Here is a 17,990-nt window from a genome sequence, read left to right on the forward strand (position 1 = left end):
AAGTTCAGCCATTCTGTTTCTGAGGAAAATTGTTTTAATCAGTTTTCCATGGCAATTTTCTGCCATATGGCCATCTGGAATATACTACAGACAAGAACTTCTACACAGTTAGTTAAATGAGAGCTGTATCACTCTAACACCTTCTTTCGAGAGTCCTGTTTGCTTTCCCCCCCCCCCTTTTTTTAAGAGGGATTCTCCTTTAATTTCTGATTTGAACGTGTAAATAGTGGAAACATGGTGATTTTCAAAATACATGGAGCACTTTGCTAGGTTAAACATTCAAGCTGATTTCCTGAAATTTTTCATCTTGGTTTCATCTTTTTTCCAAAATAGCTGATTTGTTGGAAGAAGAAGCAGAAATCTGCCAGAAGCTGTCATTCCATTGAGACAGAAGCAAATGGTACTTCTGGAAGATAAAGCAGACTGAAGAAAATCAAACTGTCATTGTATATGGCACAGTTTAACAGAGTGGAGAATAATGTGATTCTTATGGGGGAAAATTTTCTCCAGAATGCATTAAAAATGGAATTTGAATCCACAAGTTTTATTCTAGTAGCAGTAGCAGAGTTGGGTGGAAAAAACAGGTTAAGCAGTTTTCATTTACTTAAACAGCCATTTACTGGCATTAGGGGCACAGAGAGAATTCTAAGTGTAGTTATTGAAAAGGACTTGCAAAATTATGTGTTTAGCTTTAGATGAGCTCTTAGCTAGTATTTACTTCACTAACTGTGACCAGTCTTCTACCTAACAAATAAATAGCAGTGCAGATACTTAAAGTTTTTATGCCACTGAAGTATCTGGATTTGTATGAAGGAAAACGAGAAAATCACCTCTTCCATTATTGTATATATTAAACTGTTCTTATGCACTGGGTTTCTCGGTAAATTATTGTTTAGCTGTGAATTATCAAGGCTGATGGTAGAGAAAATGTAAACAGGGACCTTTCTAATACAAATTAGGTTTTTAAGTTACCAGGGAGCTTTAAAAAATATTGCTATATCCTTGAAGTGGACAATGGTAACATAACTTTTTTATTTTATTGTGAGTTCCAAACTCCCCTAGCAGCTTGTTGCTTATCATCAATGGTTTCAAAAAACGGCAAAGAACTATTTCCCAAGAGTGAGGTTTCTATCTGGCAGGTAGGGACTGCTGATCTATCACATACATATCACAAAGTACATCATATTGTGAAATTCCAAAATGTTGTTGTGGAAGAAACTTGAAGGCTTTTACATGATTCAGATGATGTCTACTCAAATCCTTCAGGAATTTTCCTGAAAGAAAGGAAATTCAGGAAGATGACAGGCAGGATATTTTAAGTGGGAGAATGTACAAGTATGGAAGTCATGAGCATGTGAATATAGCCTCATATTCAGAAAAACACAATAAAAAGGGTGGACAGAGCACAGATTGCACAGTAGAACATATCATACAATATTCTATCTCCTCCTGTGAGAGTATAGAAATTCCTTGCTGTGATCCTTCAAAGCGAGGCACTTGTTTCTTGTCCTTCCTATGGCCTGAGCACAACCTGGTCCAGTACAGCCTGAGGGAGACTCGTGCTCTGCCCCTTCCCAGCCTTGGTGGCCTGTCTCTCAGTGGTTCCTGGAAGCACTAGCATCATAGTATAGGCATCACCAAACTCCCCATTGTTTGTTCCTCGCTAGTAAAATCAGATATAAGGGCAGATCCTCAGCTGCCCTGCCCCCCGCTATACTGCCACAGACTCCCTGTTGCAGTCCCGGACATGGCTCATGCAAGCACCAAAATGCGGGTTATTCTTCACCTCTATTGCACTGTGCTGGTCTGCTTCCTTATCTGATGGCCAGCAGCTGTGTCTACATTGGTAAATCAAAGGAGGCTAGAGTCCAATTCCCAGCTCCAATGCCAGGTGGCACAGACCAACTTGTGCAAGCATAATGATCGCTAGCGTGTTTGCCTTGGAGACAACTAAAGCATCTGAAGCAGCACCAGTGGGTGAGCTCACGAAGTTAAACCATGTGAACAATCATGAATCCAGCATTTTACTTGCTTTCAGGGCCTTTAACAAAGACAGTGAAATTCACTATATTGAAGCACTATTTTCCCAGCAGCTATTAGGTATGGCTAGACAAAACTGTTGTCATGAAAATGGATGTTTATACAAGTTCCTGGTGCTCTTGAAAGGACCTGATTTTTTCAAGCAAGGCTGGGACAGTCAATGTGGTATTGTTGCAAGCAATTTCCTCTATGGTTGGCTTTGACCATCTCAGTTTGTGCGGATCTGAACCAAATGGGTGCTAAGAGCTGAACCACACAAAACGTATACCTAAAGTCTTATAAATTGAGACTACTGAGTTTGCGACCGTTTTAGGGGGAACTGAGAACTGGAGCTTTGGTATCCTGAGTTGGGAAGAAGATATGGTTTAAAGAAGGTGTTGTGAGAAAACTGATCTCTGCACTTGAGTTCAGCGAGAAGTTTTTTCACTACGTCAGACTAGTGGGAACTGTAGATTTGCTCTGAGATTTTGCTTGTTTATCCTCCTATATAGTACAAACCACAGACTCCTTCTCAAGATCACCTGTGAGTTTTATATAGCAAATATCTTTGTTTAGAGACACAAGGATGTCAGTGATGTCCCTGATTTCTTCTGCTTTTTCTGTAGCATCTGGCAGCTGTAGCTGATTCTTTGTTATAGGTTTTGTGTTGGTTGGAAAACATGTCAAGGCTCATGAAAGCTTAAGAAAGAGTTTTCTGAAGTAGGCATCACTTACAGCACTGGCAACTGGACACCTACTACCAGTTTGCCAACACACTCTTCACTATGTTCTCGCAGCTCATCCTTGGGTTGCTTTCTGGACTCTAAGCTCAGCCAGAAAGCCTACAGCAGATTGCTGGCCCAACTACAGCAGGAATACTAAGCCTGGGTGATCCCTTCCAGTCCTTTCTTCTCCTGTCTGTTGGGGAAATCTGTTCATATTACTACCTACAAAGGTGTATGCAGACAACTGAAGGTAAGTTCTCTTGAAAAAGAAAAGTGGTCTGTGCTGTCCCAAGAGACCTGTGGGATATTGTGTCTGAACTAGGTCAGACTTCTGCCCAGTGCACTGCTTTTGGCACCTGAGATGGCAGGAAATGAGGAAAAAAAATGGCTGGCATATATTGACCCAACTGATTCTGCCACCTGCCTTTGTGAATGGAAATTCATTAGGCAAACTAGTATCCACTAATTGTTTGTAAATTTGACTCTGCATTCCCTAAGCAGTGAATGGAACTGGGTACAGCTGTTGGAACAGAATATATGAGATTTTCTGTCAGAACATTTTTGCGATGTGCTCTCTTATTTTTTTCTCACTTCATGCTTTGGCACAATTGCTGCCATCTCTTATTTCTTCTGCTATGTTAAACGTCTCAGGTTCAGGAATGCAAATGATTATACTGAATGAATTACCTCCATGCTCTTCTGCATCTAGATAATATCATTGTCTTTAGTTGTATGTTTACAGTGTGCTTCTTGAATAATACAGTGTGCTGTATCTAGCATATGGAATTTCGTAAGTCAAAACTGAGCTCTATACTCATCTGATAAAAATTTGTGTAAATTCATTGAAATAAAGGGAGCTATGTCAATTTAAAATATCAAAACAAGACTGCAGTGATCATGTTTCTGCTTCATTATGAGGTATTTTTCAAAATAGAGAAATCTTCTAAAACGTGACATTCCTCAGGTTGTTCTTTTTAAAATTAAAAATGCAAATGTGGGAGGAGGTGGAAAGTCTGATTTTCTAACTAGCAGTTTGAAGGCTTGTTGGTATTACAGGAAAAGGCCTAGATCTGCTGGAGCATGGAAGGTTGTTTGGCAAAACAAAGCCACTGTAAGCCTTCATGAACGTGCACTATGGCTTACTGGAGTAGTGGCAATCAGGGAAGGGAGTGTTGCTTGTTGAAAAGTATATTTGTTTTCCAGATCATTATCCGGATAAGGCGAACTTTAGCAATAGCTCCCAAGTGCTGTAGCATCTGTCCATAAAGTACTGTGGCCTGTGTCTGTAAAACAAACAGGCTAAATTCCATTACTATTTGATTAGCTGTTTGGGGGATATGTGTACTGTGCTACTAGGGATGCGAAGGTCTAGCAGCCAAAGTAGCTGGTCTCTGAATGATCCTTACAGCATTTGAAGACCTTCTGGAAGTGCAACTGTTTCTGCTTCATTCTCAGAATGGGATTACAGCAGTGGCTGCTCTTTTTCCTGTGCGATTTACGGCTAACCTGGTGTTCTTCAAAGCTGCTGACAGCATCAACATTTACAGCTACTTTCAAACCTAGGATTTGGGCTTATCTGGAAAATGCATTAGCCATATCAAATGGATGCCCTCAGGGCATTTTGTTTTCCTCTGTCTGAGTTGTGCTGTAGACGTCATACCGCACCTTCCTTCTTACTCCAGAATACCCTGTGGTCACATTGCTAAGTCTTCAACTAGAAAGTGAGTTTCAAGTCCAGACAAAGATAGGCACCTTCACGGTAGCTTTTTTTCAGAAAATGTGTTTGCTGGTGCTTTAGGGAGACAAACCACTATGGGATAGCTTTTATTCCTCTTTGATCATTCAGTAATAGTTTAAAATAATGGCTTAATCTTTGTTCACGTCTTTCGTGTTTATTGTAATAGCATAAAGCATGCGGAAGTCATTTAGTATTAATGTGAATGTCAGAAGTCCTTTGATAGAATTTCTACTGTACTTCAGTGTTAATTGCTCTCAGCATTAAAGAAAAGCAGCTTATTCTTTCTGCTGTCTGAATTTGAAAGAAATCTTGATTCTGTAGAAGATGGGAACTCTTTTTCCTTAGTCTTTGGTATGTGAGCACTTGTAAAACTGATGCTGTTGGGTTTCTGACAGAAAAGATAGCTCAAAGGAGTGCAAAAAAGGGCGTTTATAGTCAGATGATTGTTTCAAGCACTTGTCAGGAAAACACTTAGCCATCTCCTACCTAACCTGTGTAATATCAGTGGGTTATTTCAGTCTAACTCCTGTTGCAGCAGTGCTTTGGTACCTTCATGAAGGCAGTGGTGCAGAGATCTGAGTCAAATAAAAATAAAAGAAGTTAGAGCTGGATGGATATTTTTGCTGGCTATAACTTCCAGATAATATAGTTTAAGTTGTCCCTAAGCCATTTAGGGTTCAGACTGTTTCAGCTGGACAACACCGAGCTTGGTTCAGAAAACTGCCAAAAGAGGCCATATTTTATGTGAGAGGTGCATGGTCAGCTCAGCTATTGAAGTTGTAGTAGGTCCAAGTTAGCTGCCTTTTGTCTCTGAGAAGATGTAAACCTCTATTTTCATTTGTAGGAGGTAATCCTGATCGAAGGTGCCATCTGGGCTTGTGCTATCAGTGTCATCTATCGATAGTTTGAATTTGTATAACTGAACAGGCAAAGTCTGAAGGATGGGTGACCCCACCACCAATTTAGATGGTCATTCTCTTTTTTCTTCTGTTCTGATTTAATGAATATTTCACATCAAGTAAAATTAACTTTAACTGAATGCTTTCCATTGCTGAAATCTGATATTGTATTGCCCAACTGAACATCCTGGCAATGGGGGACTCTCTGAAGTCAAGCTACATCCTGTTCTGGCTGTTCATTGACTGTTCCTTGAGTTAGCGAAGAAAAGACAGAAAGATTTTCTTGCCTGGTATTTAAGAACATGAGACAGTGGGACAACTTTTGTTTTACAATGTGTTATTAAAAATGAGAGCCATAGCACTTTTAAATGTATGACACAGGAAGAACACTAACTACATTTATAAAACTGCTTGCATGTGATCCAGTAACACTGATCCTGCTTTGGCATTTGGAAACTAGGAGAAATGGTGAGCTGAGTGTTTTGTTCCACTTTGCTCAGCCAGTGCATAGAGGGCTGTAAAGCATTCACTGACTGCCTTTGAGGAGTATACTTGAATTTGAACAAACAGCATTTATTTTCTGCCACCCTAAAAATTTCTATCTTTTACTTTTAAACCTTACATCCTTAGAATGAAGTTAATGAGGGGAAAAAAGATGAAAGAACTCTACCACTGTTGCAAGTACCAGAACAGTTTAAGAGATTAGCAAAAGCTCCAGCATATTTCTGCCATCCCTACTTTGCATTTTTGTGGAGAGTATATAGCTATAGCAATTTAAATTGAGTACATGCTGTACTAACATTTGAGGAGAAAGCTTGGCAGTTTAATCATGTTGAAAATAAGCTTAAACAGCATTCTCAGAGTTAAACACCATACACCTTGGAAAATAAATCTGAAAGATCTGCTGAAAATAATTGAATCTCTTAATGGTATCATACTGGAAGCACAGTGCTAGGAGATACACCTGTCAAAAAAGTTTGAAGAAAGGGTAAAAGGAAGCTGACATCACTAAAGGGCAAAGAATAGGGAGAGTACTGGAAACAGAGAAGTGTCCTTCAAAAAAGTTGTCTCCTGGCAAATGAAACTGAAGTTATTATAAGCTCTGGCTGATTAAATATTAAATAAAAATTATGCAGCAGGCCAAAAGAGAGTTTGGGGAAACAGCTAACTAAAAAGATTAAAACCTAATGCTAAATCCTCCTTCCAACAACAGCATGAGCCAAAAAGGAGCAAAAAACCCTCTTACCTGTCATAATGTGGTTAGGATCAGTTGATGATCAAGTGTAAAAGAAGTGCTCAGAGAAGACACAGTAGTTGCAGAGAAGCTGCAACACAGGAGTTCCTGTGTTTCACCTGATTATAAGGAAGAATTTCTTTACTGTGAGAGTGACAGAATACTGGAACAGGTTGCCCCAAAAGGTTGTGGAATCTCCTTCTCTGGAGATATTCAAAACCCACATGGACTCGATCCTGTCTAACATACTCTAGGTGACCCTGCTTGAGCAGGGGGGGTTGGACTAGATCTCCAGAGGTCCCTTCCAACCTCAGCCATTCTGTGAATGGGAAACTTAGCAGGCTGAAAATGAAAGAACTATTAGAAAGTTTAGGGTACAAATAGACAGATTGGACATGAATGTATCGGCAGGATGTATGGTGTTTACCCAGTTCTGAAATTTAAGTTATGGATTGCATCTCCTCACTTAAAACTGCTTTTGTATTTGAACTCTGGAGGGTGCCAAATAAGGCACAATGTTTCAAATGGGTGTATTAGGCCTTTAAGCCTGATGGCCAAACTGGCAGAGACTACATATAGTGTAATATATTATATATATATATAATGTACAGTGAACGCTGTATATGATAAATATGTGCTCTTGTGAAGAGTCAACATGGTTAACTCCAAGGGAAATTTTTCCTTTTAAACCTTTTGGAGTTCTTTGAGCAGATCAACAAGCTCATAGGGAGGGATGGGTTATGTCCAGCTGATAAAGTCTATTTGAGTTTCCAAAAGGCTTTTGACAAAGGGAAAGGAATCAAGGCAGTCATGACATAAGAGGACAAGTACTGGAGTGTCATGGTAAAATAACTGGTTAGAAGGGTACAGAGGTTAAAAGATTAGACAAATACTTGGAAGTATAGTTTAATAAACTGAGGTTACTAATAGACAAAGTATAACAGTCTTGGGAAATCCTCTGAGCTACAAATATTTCTATGTGGAGAAAGTACAAATATACTTGCTTAGAATTCTTACTGTTCCCTGTGTGCCCATGTAGGAGTTGCACAAATGGGTGGTAGGCTCTTCTGAAGATCCAGTGTACAGCAGCTTAGCCCATCTTAAACCCTATCTGTTGAAAGCCTTGAGAAAGTATCTACCAACACTTCTAGAGGAAACATAGCTAAACAGCAGCAGAAGACCTGAGAAATTGCTGTATGGTATTAGAGCAGAGTAAAGACTTCTTTAACAAAAAGGGCATTTTGAAAACATCAAAACTTCAGTGGTCTGTGGCTGAAGTCGAGGTATAGCTGCAACTCCTTGGACTGCTTTGAATTCTTCTGGCTCATTTCCAGGGGCTGGAATGATGGCATAGACTCTCATGCCAAGGACTGACTGGAAAGAACTTCCTTGTCCATCAAACTGGCAAAATTTTCTTCTTTCTTTTTCCATCTTTTTAGCTTTATATCTAGGCTCCACTGACCTAGCAGGCCCAGGGCAGTTTTTCACCTCTTCTCCTTATATTTAGGTGGCTACTAGTTACGCTTACTGTCCTATACATGCCAAAGCAGGGTGAGGTTGCCCAGAGGGAGCTGCTAATATAGAAAATAAGGTGATCTTCTCTTGCACGTTTTAGTGTCATGTGAATTTATTTTACTGTGTTTTAAATTTTGTAGATTCACTGCATATTCCTATGGGCTCTAAACAACTATTTTGGTTATCAAGCTTTTAGTTGCTTACATTGTTTAATATGGACCTACAATCCAAGTGCAGGTCATATGCCATGACCTCAGAGACCACCAGTGGTCCATATGCTGTATTAAAAAAAAAAAAGTTAGATACTCACTTGAAAAAAGGCAGCCTGTCCTACTTGCAGTTTATGTGATAATGCCTGTCAAAGGATCTACAGTTTTACATAATTCCTTTTCAGTTTACACACTTAGTTGCACATAGCATGTTTAAAAAGCAAACACCTTCAGTTCAAACACTGCTGTTTTTTTTTCTCCCTGTTCAATTGTCTTTGGAAAGAACTCTAAGGGCTTGAAGACAGGATATAGCTGAATGTCACCTTCGGTGACATTTGCAAATTATTGATATACTAGAGAGGTCATGATGTTAAACTGAAAACTGAAAAGGCTTAGTATACCGTTAAGTATACCAGCCAGAAAACGTTCTTAGCTATGAATAGGTCTTTCAAGGTTTTAAATGTTTGGTATATTTTATGTTTAGGTTACAAAGCATTTGAAGTTTTAAGGTCAGCATGAACAGAAAGCATAATTTTATTAGCTTTGTGTTTGCTGCAATGCTGTTGCAGGTAGTGATCCCCTGAGACCTCACAATTTACCAGTGCTGCATCTGGACAGTATGTGGGTGGAAGACCTAGAAGTGCAGGAAATGCTGCACTATTATTTCCCTGGGAGGGGATGACTTCAAAGGCAAAAAAAGGCATTGTCTTTTGAAAGTCAATGACGGTCTTTTCCTGTTTGGTTGCTGTCCCAAAGGCACAGTAAATAGTCTCAAAGAACATGAGTGTTAATCAAAAGTAATCTGATTAAGTTTATGTCTTCAGTAGTCTTACTGGGTAATCCTAAGATCTTTCTGGAATCATACAAAGCTGAAACGAAAGTGAACAGACCAAATTTATTCCTATGTAACTTAAGGGAGGGATAGGAAAAATGACTTTAGTATGACTTTGGGTTTTTGTTACAGTTCCGTTTGCCATTAAAATTGGGGAAAATCTGTGATCTGCTTAAGGTTTCTTCATAGAGACCCAGTAAGTACTCTGGCATACAGGTTTAGCTCGGTTGGTTAGAGGGGGTTGCTGCTAAGACCAGGGTTGTGGATTCAGTCCCCGTATGGGCTATGCTGAGGGTTGGACTAGATGACCTCCAGAGGTCCCTTCCAACCTTACCATTCCATGATACAGTCCAGGGATATTAAATGACAAAGGTATCAGACTTAGTTTTGTGACATTTTTCTAGCCAATTTCACTGGTTATCTGTCTTACTAGGCATTTTGGCAACACAAGTAGTTTGCAACCATGCTGCTCTGCCTATGCTTTTATATTATTTCCACTTCTGTGACTTTAGCAGCCACAGTCTTCAAAGAGTCAAACTAAGATGAACGGCTCATCTTGTGAAAGCTGAGATTCAAGCTGTCAGATAACAGAAAAAAATGATGTTTAGCTGTACTGCTTTTGGAAATAGTAGCTATTAAAAACACATTCTAATTTGAGTTGGCAGAGTAAGGAACAGGCATGGTCCCAAAATACCAGTGAACACTGATTTTGATGTATCATTGCTTTCAGATCACTACCGTGTATAGGATAGCTCTATATTCCATTGAAAAGTCGAGAGTCAGCTTTCCCTTCTCACTATATATAGCGTTCCCAGTGTGACAGCTTAGGAGCAGTAGTGGATGGAGGTTAAAAAAAACTAATTAATACTGATTTCAGTCATAAGAAGAGCCTGTTTTTTCATGGGGATTAGAGTTTATCTCTGCAATGTTTAACTGGACTTCCTAAATGCACTGAATTATTCTGAAGGTCATTTGTTAAGGACAGCATGTAATTAAGAAACAGTCACCAAGAAAGATGTTGTAGTCCGCAGTCACTGTGGAAAGAGAGTGCTTCTTTGCTTTTGAGTCTTAGGAGCCAGTCGTGGGAGTGAACAGAATCCTTGACTTGGAAAAGGCCATTGACAAGGTGTATAGAAGGAGAATCAGGCTAATTTGTTTGTCTTTAATCTTTCGGACCAGAAACTAGAGGAAAGCACAAGTTGTTTGAGATTGGAAGCCTCTGTCAACAAGAGAAAGAAGCAGTGTGGGATCTCAGTGGGCTGGGAGTTGTGTAGAAGCGAAGAACTAAAGATGGCCATACCCTGGGAAGAAGGACCATGTCCCCTGAGAGGCTGAATGGAAAATTTGTTTTCTTTGGGTCCATAAAGGGCAGTCAGGTGGGACAGAGGGAGTCGAGCAAAGAGAAAGGAAAAGACGAGTACTGTGTCACCCCACCAGTGCTATGAGTTCTCACAGTACATGGGAGAATTCCTTGTGCCGTAATCACAGAATCACAGAATGGGTAAGATTGGAAGGCACCTCTGGAGATCATCTAGTCTAACCCCCCTGCTTAAGCAAGGTCACCTACAGCATGTTAGACAGGATCGAGTCCATGTGGATTTTGAATAGCTCCAGAGAAGGAGAGCAACCTCCTCCTGTGGAGGAGGAGCAACCTCTGGCAACCTCTGGGCAACCTCTTTGGTTCTCTGTCACTCTCACAGTGAAGAATGGTTTCAAATGAGATCAGGCAAAACACTGGGGCCTACGACAGCAATAAGATTCCTTCATTGATGGAGAATGCTTGGCATCTGTAATTTTAATGATCTCTCTGAGTTGTCTTTGTGATAGATCGTGTTACTTCATACCTTTTCAAATTATTCTGAAGCACACTACATGCCTGAGTATATTTTGCTTGAGGCTCTGAGCATACTCCCGGTGAAATCAGAGTTGGTTCTGCCATTGGCTCTAATGAGATTATAACTGAATTTTAAGAAAGATAAGTTTCCTCAGGCTAAGTAAACAATGATTGTTTATAACTTGGAAGTTGGAATAAAACCAGAAAGGGTGTGAATTTATAGTATATTAAGCGCTCATTTCTGACTCCTTCTAAGGACAAGTAGAATAGTCTACCTTGCATCTAATTTATGCCAAAAGTGCATATTTGGAGAAACAAGTACATGGAAGCTAGCGTGCTGTTAATTCAGACACAGTCTGTATCTTAGTAGCGGTGAATAAACAAGCCCCAAAGGGACACATAATCAAGAAGTGTGTCGTATGAATGATTAAGAATGGTATTGCTGGCTGAAGGCACAGGTCTGAGGAATCCGTGCAGTAAAAGTCTTGCCACAGCAATGACGTTTCAGATGTGTGGTTGCAAGCCAACTAGTTGTGATTATTCCGACAGCCACAGCAAATTGCTAAATCATTCCTGGCTAATGCTGACATTAAAGTATCTAGATAATTTTGTAAGGTTATCCTCTACTGTACAGACAAATATGTAAGTTTTTATATGCCTTGTGCTTTATTCCTCTGAGCTGTATTTGTCTTAATTTTGAAATAATACAGTATTTCTTTGGCATCTGAACTGTTATTCTCATTATTAAATCTTTCTTTTTGAGGTAAGTCATCTTGCAATTAATCCACAATGCTGAACTTGTGACTTTGCAGATGCCAACACAGCAAGTGACTGGGATATCATCATAAGCATGAGACAGTGACTCTCTAGGGAGATCAAAGAGAAACTGAGATGCAAGAAAATGCTGCCATTATTAGCTGCAAGTGGGTTAGCTCAGTATCACTGCAGTGGTTCTTTGTGGTTACTGGAAGTCATCTCTTAGTACCAGAGAGCAGTTCTATCCCAGATATCTGCTAGAGAACATCAATAAGAACATTAAAGACAGATTAAAAACAAAACTCAAAACACTCAATACTCCTATGGCTTTGATTGCACTGTCATGACAATGTACTGTCTCTAGCAGTTTTCTCTTGGATGCATAATTCTCTTAGAAAAAGTAGAGGAGTGTGGCAATTGGCAGAACTCTACAGCTGGTATAAAGGATTTTATTTCTCTGATATCTGCGCAATTATGCCTACATACGCCCATTGAAGACTGCGCTTTTTAAACAGATCTGTCATAGGGGACCTGACAGGAAAAATACGTAGCTGATGGCATTATTCACTCACTGTCCATTAGTGAGTGTAGCGGAAGCAAAATACCCAGACTGAACAAGATGTGATTTGCTTTTGCTGGTGTTCTGAGTCTTCGTAGCCTCTCTGGGCTGCTCTCGGGGTGCTGGAAGACATTACTGCAAATTACTAAGCAGCTCTTGTAGTTTTTCAAGAACTGCTCAGGGTTTGGCAGATTCCAACTCCAACTCTAAGTGCTGGGAACCTACCATATGAACTTGTTTGTATAAGCATTATTACAGAAGGTCCATGGATGATTCTGAATGCTGTTTAGCTCAGAATGCTGTTTAGCTCAGAATTCTTGCTCAGAATGAACTGGACAGAGAACCTGGTCTGAGGCAGATTCTTGCACAAGGGTCTGGATAATTTGGGTTTCTTTTGAAGCCCCATGAGGAGGAAGGAACCACACAGCTGTTGTGCTGTTGAGAGTGCCAGAAAGTTCGAAGGTAGACAGGTAAGGTTAAGGCAAGTACTCGCCAGGAACCAGCTGTTCCTTACTCAATGCAGGCCGTGCAAAGATTGACAGGAGGGAAGGCTTTGGTGCCCATCTGGACCATAGACTGTACCAAGGTGTAGCATATATGTTGGGACAAGCAAGAAGAAACAATATCCTCACACTCACGCCTGTATTACTGAGCTAATCAGCTGCTGAAGAAAAGACCTCCTGGTCTCTCTGTCAGGCATGGAGCAGTGTCACAGAAATCACAGAACCAGTAATGTTGGAAGGGACCTGTGGAGATCATCTAGTCCAACCTCCACAGATTTCCTGTGGCTAGTTCCACTGAGGCTTGAACCCAGGACCTTCAAAATGTAAAGCAGATGTGATAAACACTGCACTATCCCTCCACCTCTGTGAGTGTCCTCACCGCCTCCTGGGAAGGGTTGTCCTTCCCAAAGCTGGAATGGTTTTGCCTGCAGGACTGCCTTCTGGAATGGGAGATACACTTGAGCTTCAAGTATGTTATATAGAAACTTGCTGTCGGGTAGTGTTTGTCCCCAGGTTTCTCAGCCTCTAAGCAGCCTGTGAAGTGTCAGAAATCTGGCCAGGGCCCATGTTTTTACAAACGGGGAACAGAAAATTTCATTTGCCTCTAAAATCTCCCCTCATGAGGAGAGCAGGATAGGCAGCAGCTTTCTGGCTGTCTGAGGCCGTCAGACCAGCCATAATCAGCATGTTTTATGCTTCTACATGGGCTCCTGGCCACTCGTATAATGCCCATCTGTTGAATTGGGCATGATGCCTAATGACACTGTGATCCAAATCATTTGAATAAGGCACTGGTTTCCAGGAAGTGACGTTTCTAAAGGATAATTTGCAGTAACGTGACAAATACTATCCCTTCTGTGTGCAGTCCAAGGCAGCATTACCGTAGCAGTGCCATGTGCTTCTTCGTATTTAAAAGGCATTTGGGGGGATTCATCTGAAGGAAATATAAGTGTGTTGTGGCAACAATCGCATATGAATGTTCAGAGACAATCCCTGTCTCCTTGCGACCACATCTGAGCATTTTTAATGTATTCTTCCTAGAACTATTTAATGTTTTTTTATGAGCATTAAATTTGCTGAAAAATGCAGTTTTAGAATAAACACATCTATTTGTCATATGAAGTGAAATTTGTTAATTAGCTGTAAGTGGGAAAGAACACGGTGAAACTGGCTGCCTGCACTGTCAGAGGAGGAGCTGCCTCTGTCTTCCCCTCATCCAATGTGTAAGGACCCCCATCCTGTCAAGGCAGTTGGAGCGATGTGTTCAGGTTCCCCTTTCTGTGAAAGGAAGCTTGAACCCACATCTCCAGTTACGGGGAGAGAAAGTCTGCTGCTAATCTTACTCTAACCTTGTAAACAGACAGTTGTTAGAACAGGATTTTGAGACTCATCTCCCAGGCGAATATTGCAGGTATTAAGTGAGAGATTTTTTGCCTCCGTTAGTGACTGTATTCTGATCAAAATGGAACAATTTTAATAGTATGAGCTAAAAAGAGCCCTAATTCCTATACCTGATGATCAGGTACAGGATCAGCAGGTGGTCTTTAGGGATCTCCAGGGATCTTTAGGAAGAGAAAACTGTAAAGACTGTTTTGGAGAACACTTAGCTGAAGGTCTGGTAGCAATGGAGTGAGAAGGCTCATCCAAGGAAGTGCCGCTAGACAATGGAGTTCTGCCAGGGCACTTTGCACTTGGCTGACCTGCTACATACAGCTGTACCTTGGCTACTTCTAGAGAGAAAAATGCCAAATGTAATAGGTTATGAAATGATTTTTATTGTATTTTGTATAGTCAGATTGCATTGATTTCTTGTTTGGCTGTCAGTGGCTTTGTCTACATGCTATTAGCAAATAGCACGGTGCAGGAGGAGCAGGTCTGTAGAGCAAAAGAGTTGGAGGATCCAGACTTGGCTCATTTCAGGGTTTTTGCTTCAGAATCTCTGTAGTCTAATCCTGCAGACTTAAAGTCCGTTAGCAGTTGAGAACTCCTAACCCAAGAAGAAACACTGGATGCACTTTGCTTTCATTTCAAGTCAATTTGAAAAAAATACCTAAAACCAAATTTCAATTCACAGGGAATTCAGATTGGTTTTAGTTTGAACAGAATGGTTTATTTCACCATACCATGAATCTTCTTTGAGTGTCTTTTTGGTGTATGTTTTCTAAAAAGACTTGAAATAATTTTTGAAAAAAACTTGTGGAAAATCAGAAGACCAAAGATTGTGTTCTGAAAATGTCAGCAAAATCTTTCAACTTGCTTGGAATATTTTGAGTTTTCTGCCAGAATAAAGGCTTCAGTGAAGCTGACACATGTTCATGAGACCTTTCAATGTTACTGTAGCTGTATTTTTTTGTTGGCAGTTGTTTCAGCTCAAATTTTATCTAGTGCTTCTTCAGGTCGTATTGCATCATGTTCAAATCTGTGTATCTTGCTATGCATGTGATTCTTGCTGTTCTTGTTTCCAAGAAGTATATGCACAAAATTGATCTCTTCATATCCCTCTGAAAAAAATATTCCCTTACCTATCTCTCTGCCTGTGGCAGAGAAAGGAAGAAACTCCAGTGCTGCTGTCTGAACTTGCTTGTTCTGACTCCTTTGCTGTATGACTGTGAAATCAGTCATGACACATACGTGTGCCTTTGCTGTGAGAAACTGAGGGAGAGGATGGAGCAACAAAGACATTCGCAAGCTGAGAAAATATTAGGGATTATATATGGGAGAGCAACCTAGCTGATAGGAAAGGAGCGAATGTGAGGACTGTGCTGAAATACAGTGAGCTTTAAAGTCCTGGACTTCGCCTGCATGCTGAAGTGCATAGGTGCTGTGAAGGTTGCTGGGACTCTAAAAAGAAAGCAGACTCTCAAGAGCAAATCATGGTGATTTTCTCATGCAAAAGCATATGCCAGTACAGTTCATAACCCTAGGAAAAGCAGGTGACTCCTGTTATTTAATAGGTTTGTGGTTTAGGTATTGGATTTTACCTATAACTGAACTCTGTATCAGTTGGATCTAAAGCAATGCAATAAACCTAAGAACTGTGTAAATGACCTAGAATTTTCTGCCAGATATCTCATTCATCTTGGCATATCCAGCAGTGTATGGCATGGAAAGGTTTTATTCTTGATAAAATACTGTTTTCAAAATAATATGAAGATCTAAAGTCAGGGATAAAGTAGACATTAGTAAATGGCTATTAGCAATTTAACAATGATGCAACAAATTTAACCTGATGCAACTTTTATCTCTAGAGATGAGAAGACTAACATAGTAGAGAAATACTTTATAACTATTTATTGCCCTCTTCATTGTTGCAAATGGTCTCTGCTTTAACTTACAAACTGCAAATATCAACAGATTTTAAACCTATTCAGCATGCAACTTGCACCATGTTAAACATCAGCTCTGAGTATCATTTGGTATGTGTCACTAAATCTTTGTGGTGCCACTTATCTTAAACAATGCATTAACTTGCTGTTTTACTAGTTTGTAAGAAATGCATTCTTTGAGATTTCTCTCAGTTTCAGAATGAGAATTAACTGCTATGGTCACATAACAGATATAAGTCACTATAAAGGCATAATAACAACAAATGTCTTCGAAGTTTTGTAAAACCAGTGTTCATATCTAAATATTTCTTAGTATTGCTTGTTCAGAATGTAACTTGTGTCCTTTTTTAGTATATCTTTAAAAAACAAGAACATCATGGACCTTCAAAGTGGCTTTTAAAGACTTCCGTGCCTTGGATTTGGGAGAAAAAGAAAGCTGTCACTGAATATTATTGATTATTGATTTCCAGGAAAATTGCCAGTGTCAATCGGGCTTTTTTTTTTTTTTTTGACAAGATGAAATCAGAAACCTTGTGGTTTCTGATTTAGCTGGGTACCAGATAGTTTTCAACTGTCTCTTTGAGTTCATGCTTGCAGAGGAAAGCAATGTCAGACAGTGAGAAGTTTGGACTTTCTCTGGACTAGGGAAAAGCCTGCACTTAAGCATATGCAGGAAAAGCAGCTTTTTGGTGGATTGTGATATGATTGAAAAAACCTATATGTGAGCAACATGCTTTTCTTTGTTGTTTTACAGGTTCCAGAATCTGCTTTGGTCTAGAAAAGCATTTGTGGACAGCGTTAAAGTGTATAATCACAGCTATATCTATATGCCAGCATTCTCAATGAAGACAGGGACAGGACCCTCCCTACGTGTCTATTATACCCTGGAGGATTTTGGTGCCAAGCAGACGGTGCTTTTCGCCAACCCCAATTTCCTGCGTGACATTGGCAAGTTCTGGAAGAGCAAAGGTATCCATGCCAAACGGCTTTCCACAGGACTTTTCCTAGTCAGTGCTGCCCTTGGCCTGTGTGAAGAAGTAACAATTTATGGCTTCTGGCCTTTCTCGGTGGACCTGCGTGGGAAGTTTATTAGCCATCACTACTATGACAACGTCTTGCCCGATTCTGGATTCCATGCCATGCCAGAGGAATTTCTACAGCTCTGGTTTCTTCATAAAAGCGGTGTCCTGAGAATGCAGCTAGAACAATGTGAGGACCCTTTAATCCAGTCTGCTGCCTAAAGATTGTAGGGGTCGGTTTGAGAGATCCAATAGTTTTTAACTTCCATGCCCTCCAGAGGGAGGGCTCTGTTTTCTGTTGACCCTTTTTAAAGGGAAGAGTTATTACGGATTTGCATGGACCATAAAAATGCTACTTGAAGGCCAAATGGAAAACATCCTTAATGTATAATGTTTTATGGAACTGAAATGAGGGGAAAAGAACTTCCCCATGGAGTCCATTCAGCAGTATTGTGAAAATAATGTCAAAAGCAACACAGCTGAACTTTCTGAGTGATGTTTTTAAATGACCAATGTAAAAGGGCATTAAGACTCAGAGAGAAACAGGGCCACCCACGAGCTTTTGCTGACAGTGCCAAATATGACTGTCTGTTCAAAAATCCATTTCATTCCAGATTGAACCTCATACAACTTTCTTACCCTTTTTCTTTTTTTCTCTATGTATGTGTGGGTGGGTGGGTATGTAGGAGCATGTGTGTGGTTTCTTCCTTCTTTCCTTTCTTTTCTTTTTTTTTTTTCTTTTTATTTTTTTGGTGGAGGAGAAGGAAGGAAAAGCTTGAAAGCCACAGGAGCTGAGTATCATCAGCTCCTCCAATGACTATT

The 17,990-nt window shown here is 40.1% G+C and overlaps 1 protein-coding gene across 1 annotated transcript in view; it reads left to right on the forward strand.

Moving 5' to 3' along the window:
• Positions 1–17,390, forward strand: part of ST8SIA1 (ST8 alpha-N-acetyl-neuraminide alpha-2,8-sialyltransferase 1) — a 122,551-nt gene extending 105,161 nt beyond the window's left edge. Inside the window, exon 5 of the mRNA XM_062570593.1 lies at positions 16,904–17,390. Coding sequence (XP_062426577.1) covers positions 16,904–17,390 — 487 coding nt within the window. The remainder of the gene's footprint in view (positions 1–16,903) is intronic.
• Positions 17,391–17,990: the final 600 nt, after the last annotated feature.

The sequence above is a fragment of the Rhea pennata genome, chromosome 1 (assembly GCF_028389875.1).
Source record: "Rhea pennata isolate bPtePen1 chromosome 1, bPtePen1.pri, whole genome shotgun sequence".
Lineage (NCBI taxonomy): Eukaryota > Metazoa > Chordata > Aves > Rheiformes > Rheidae > Rhea > Rhea pennata.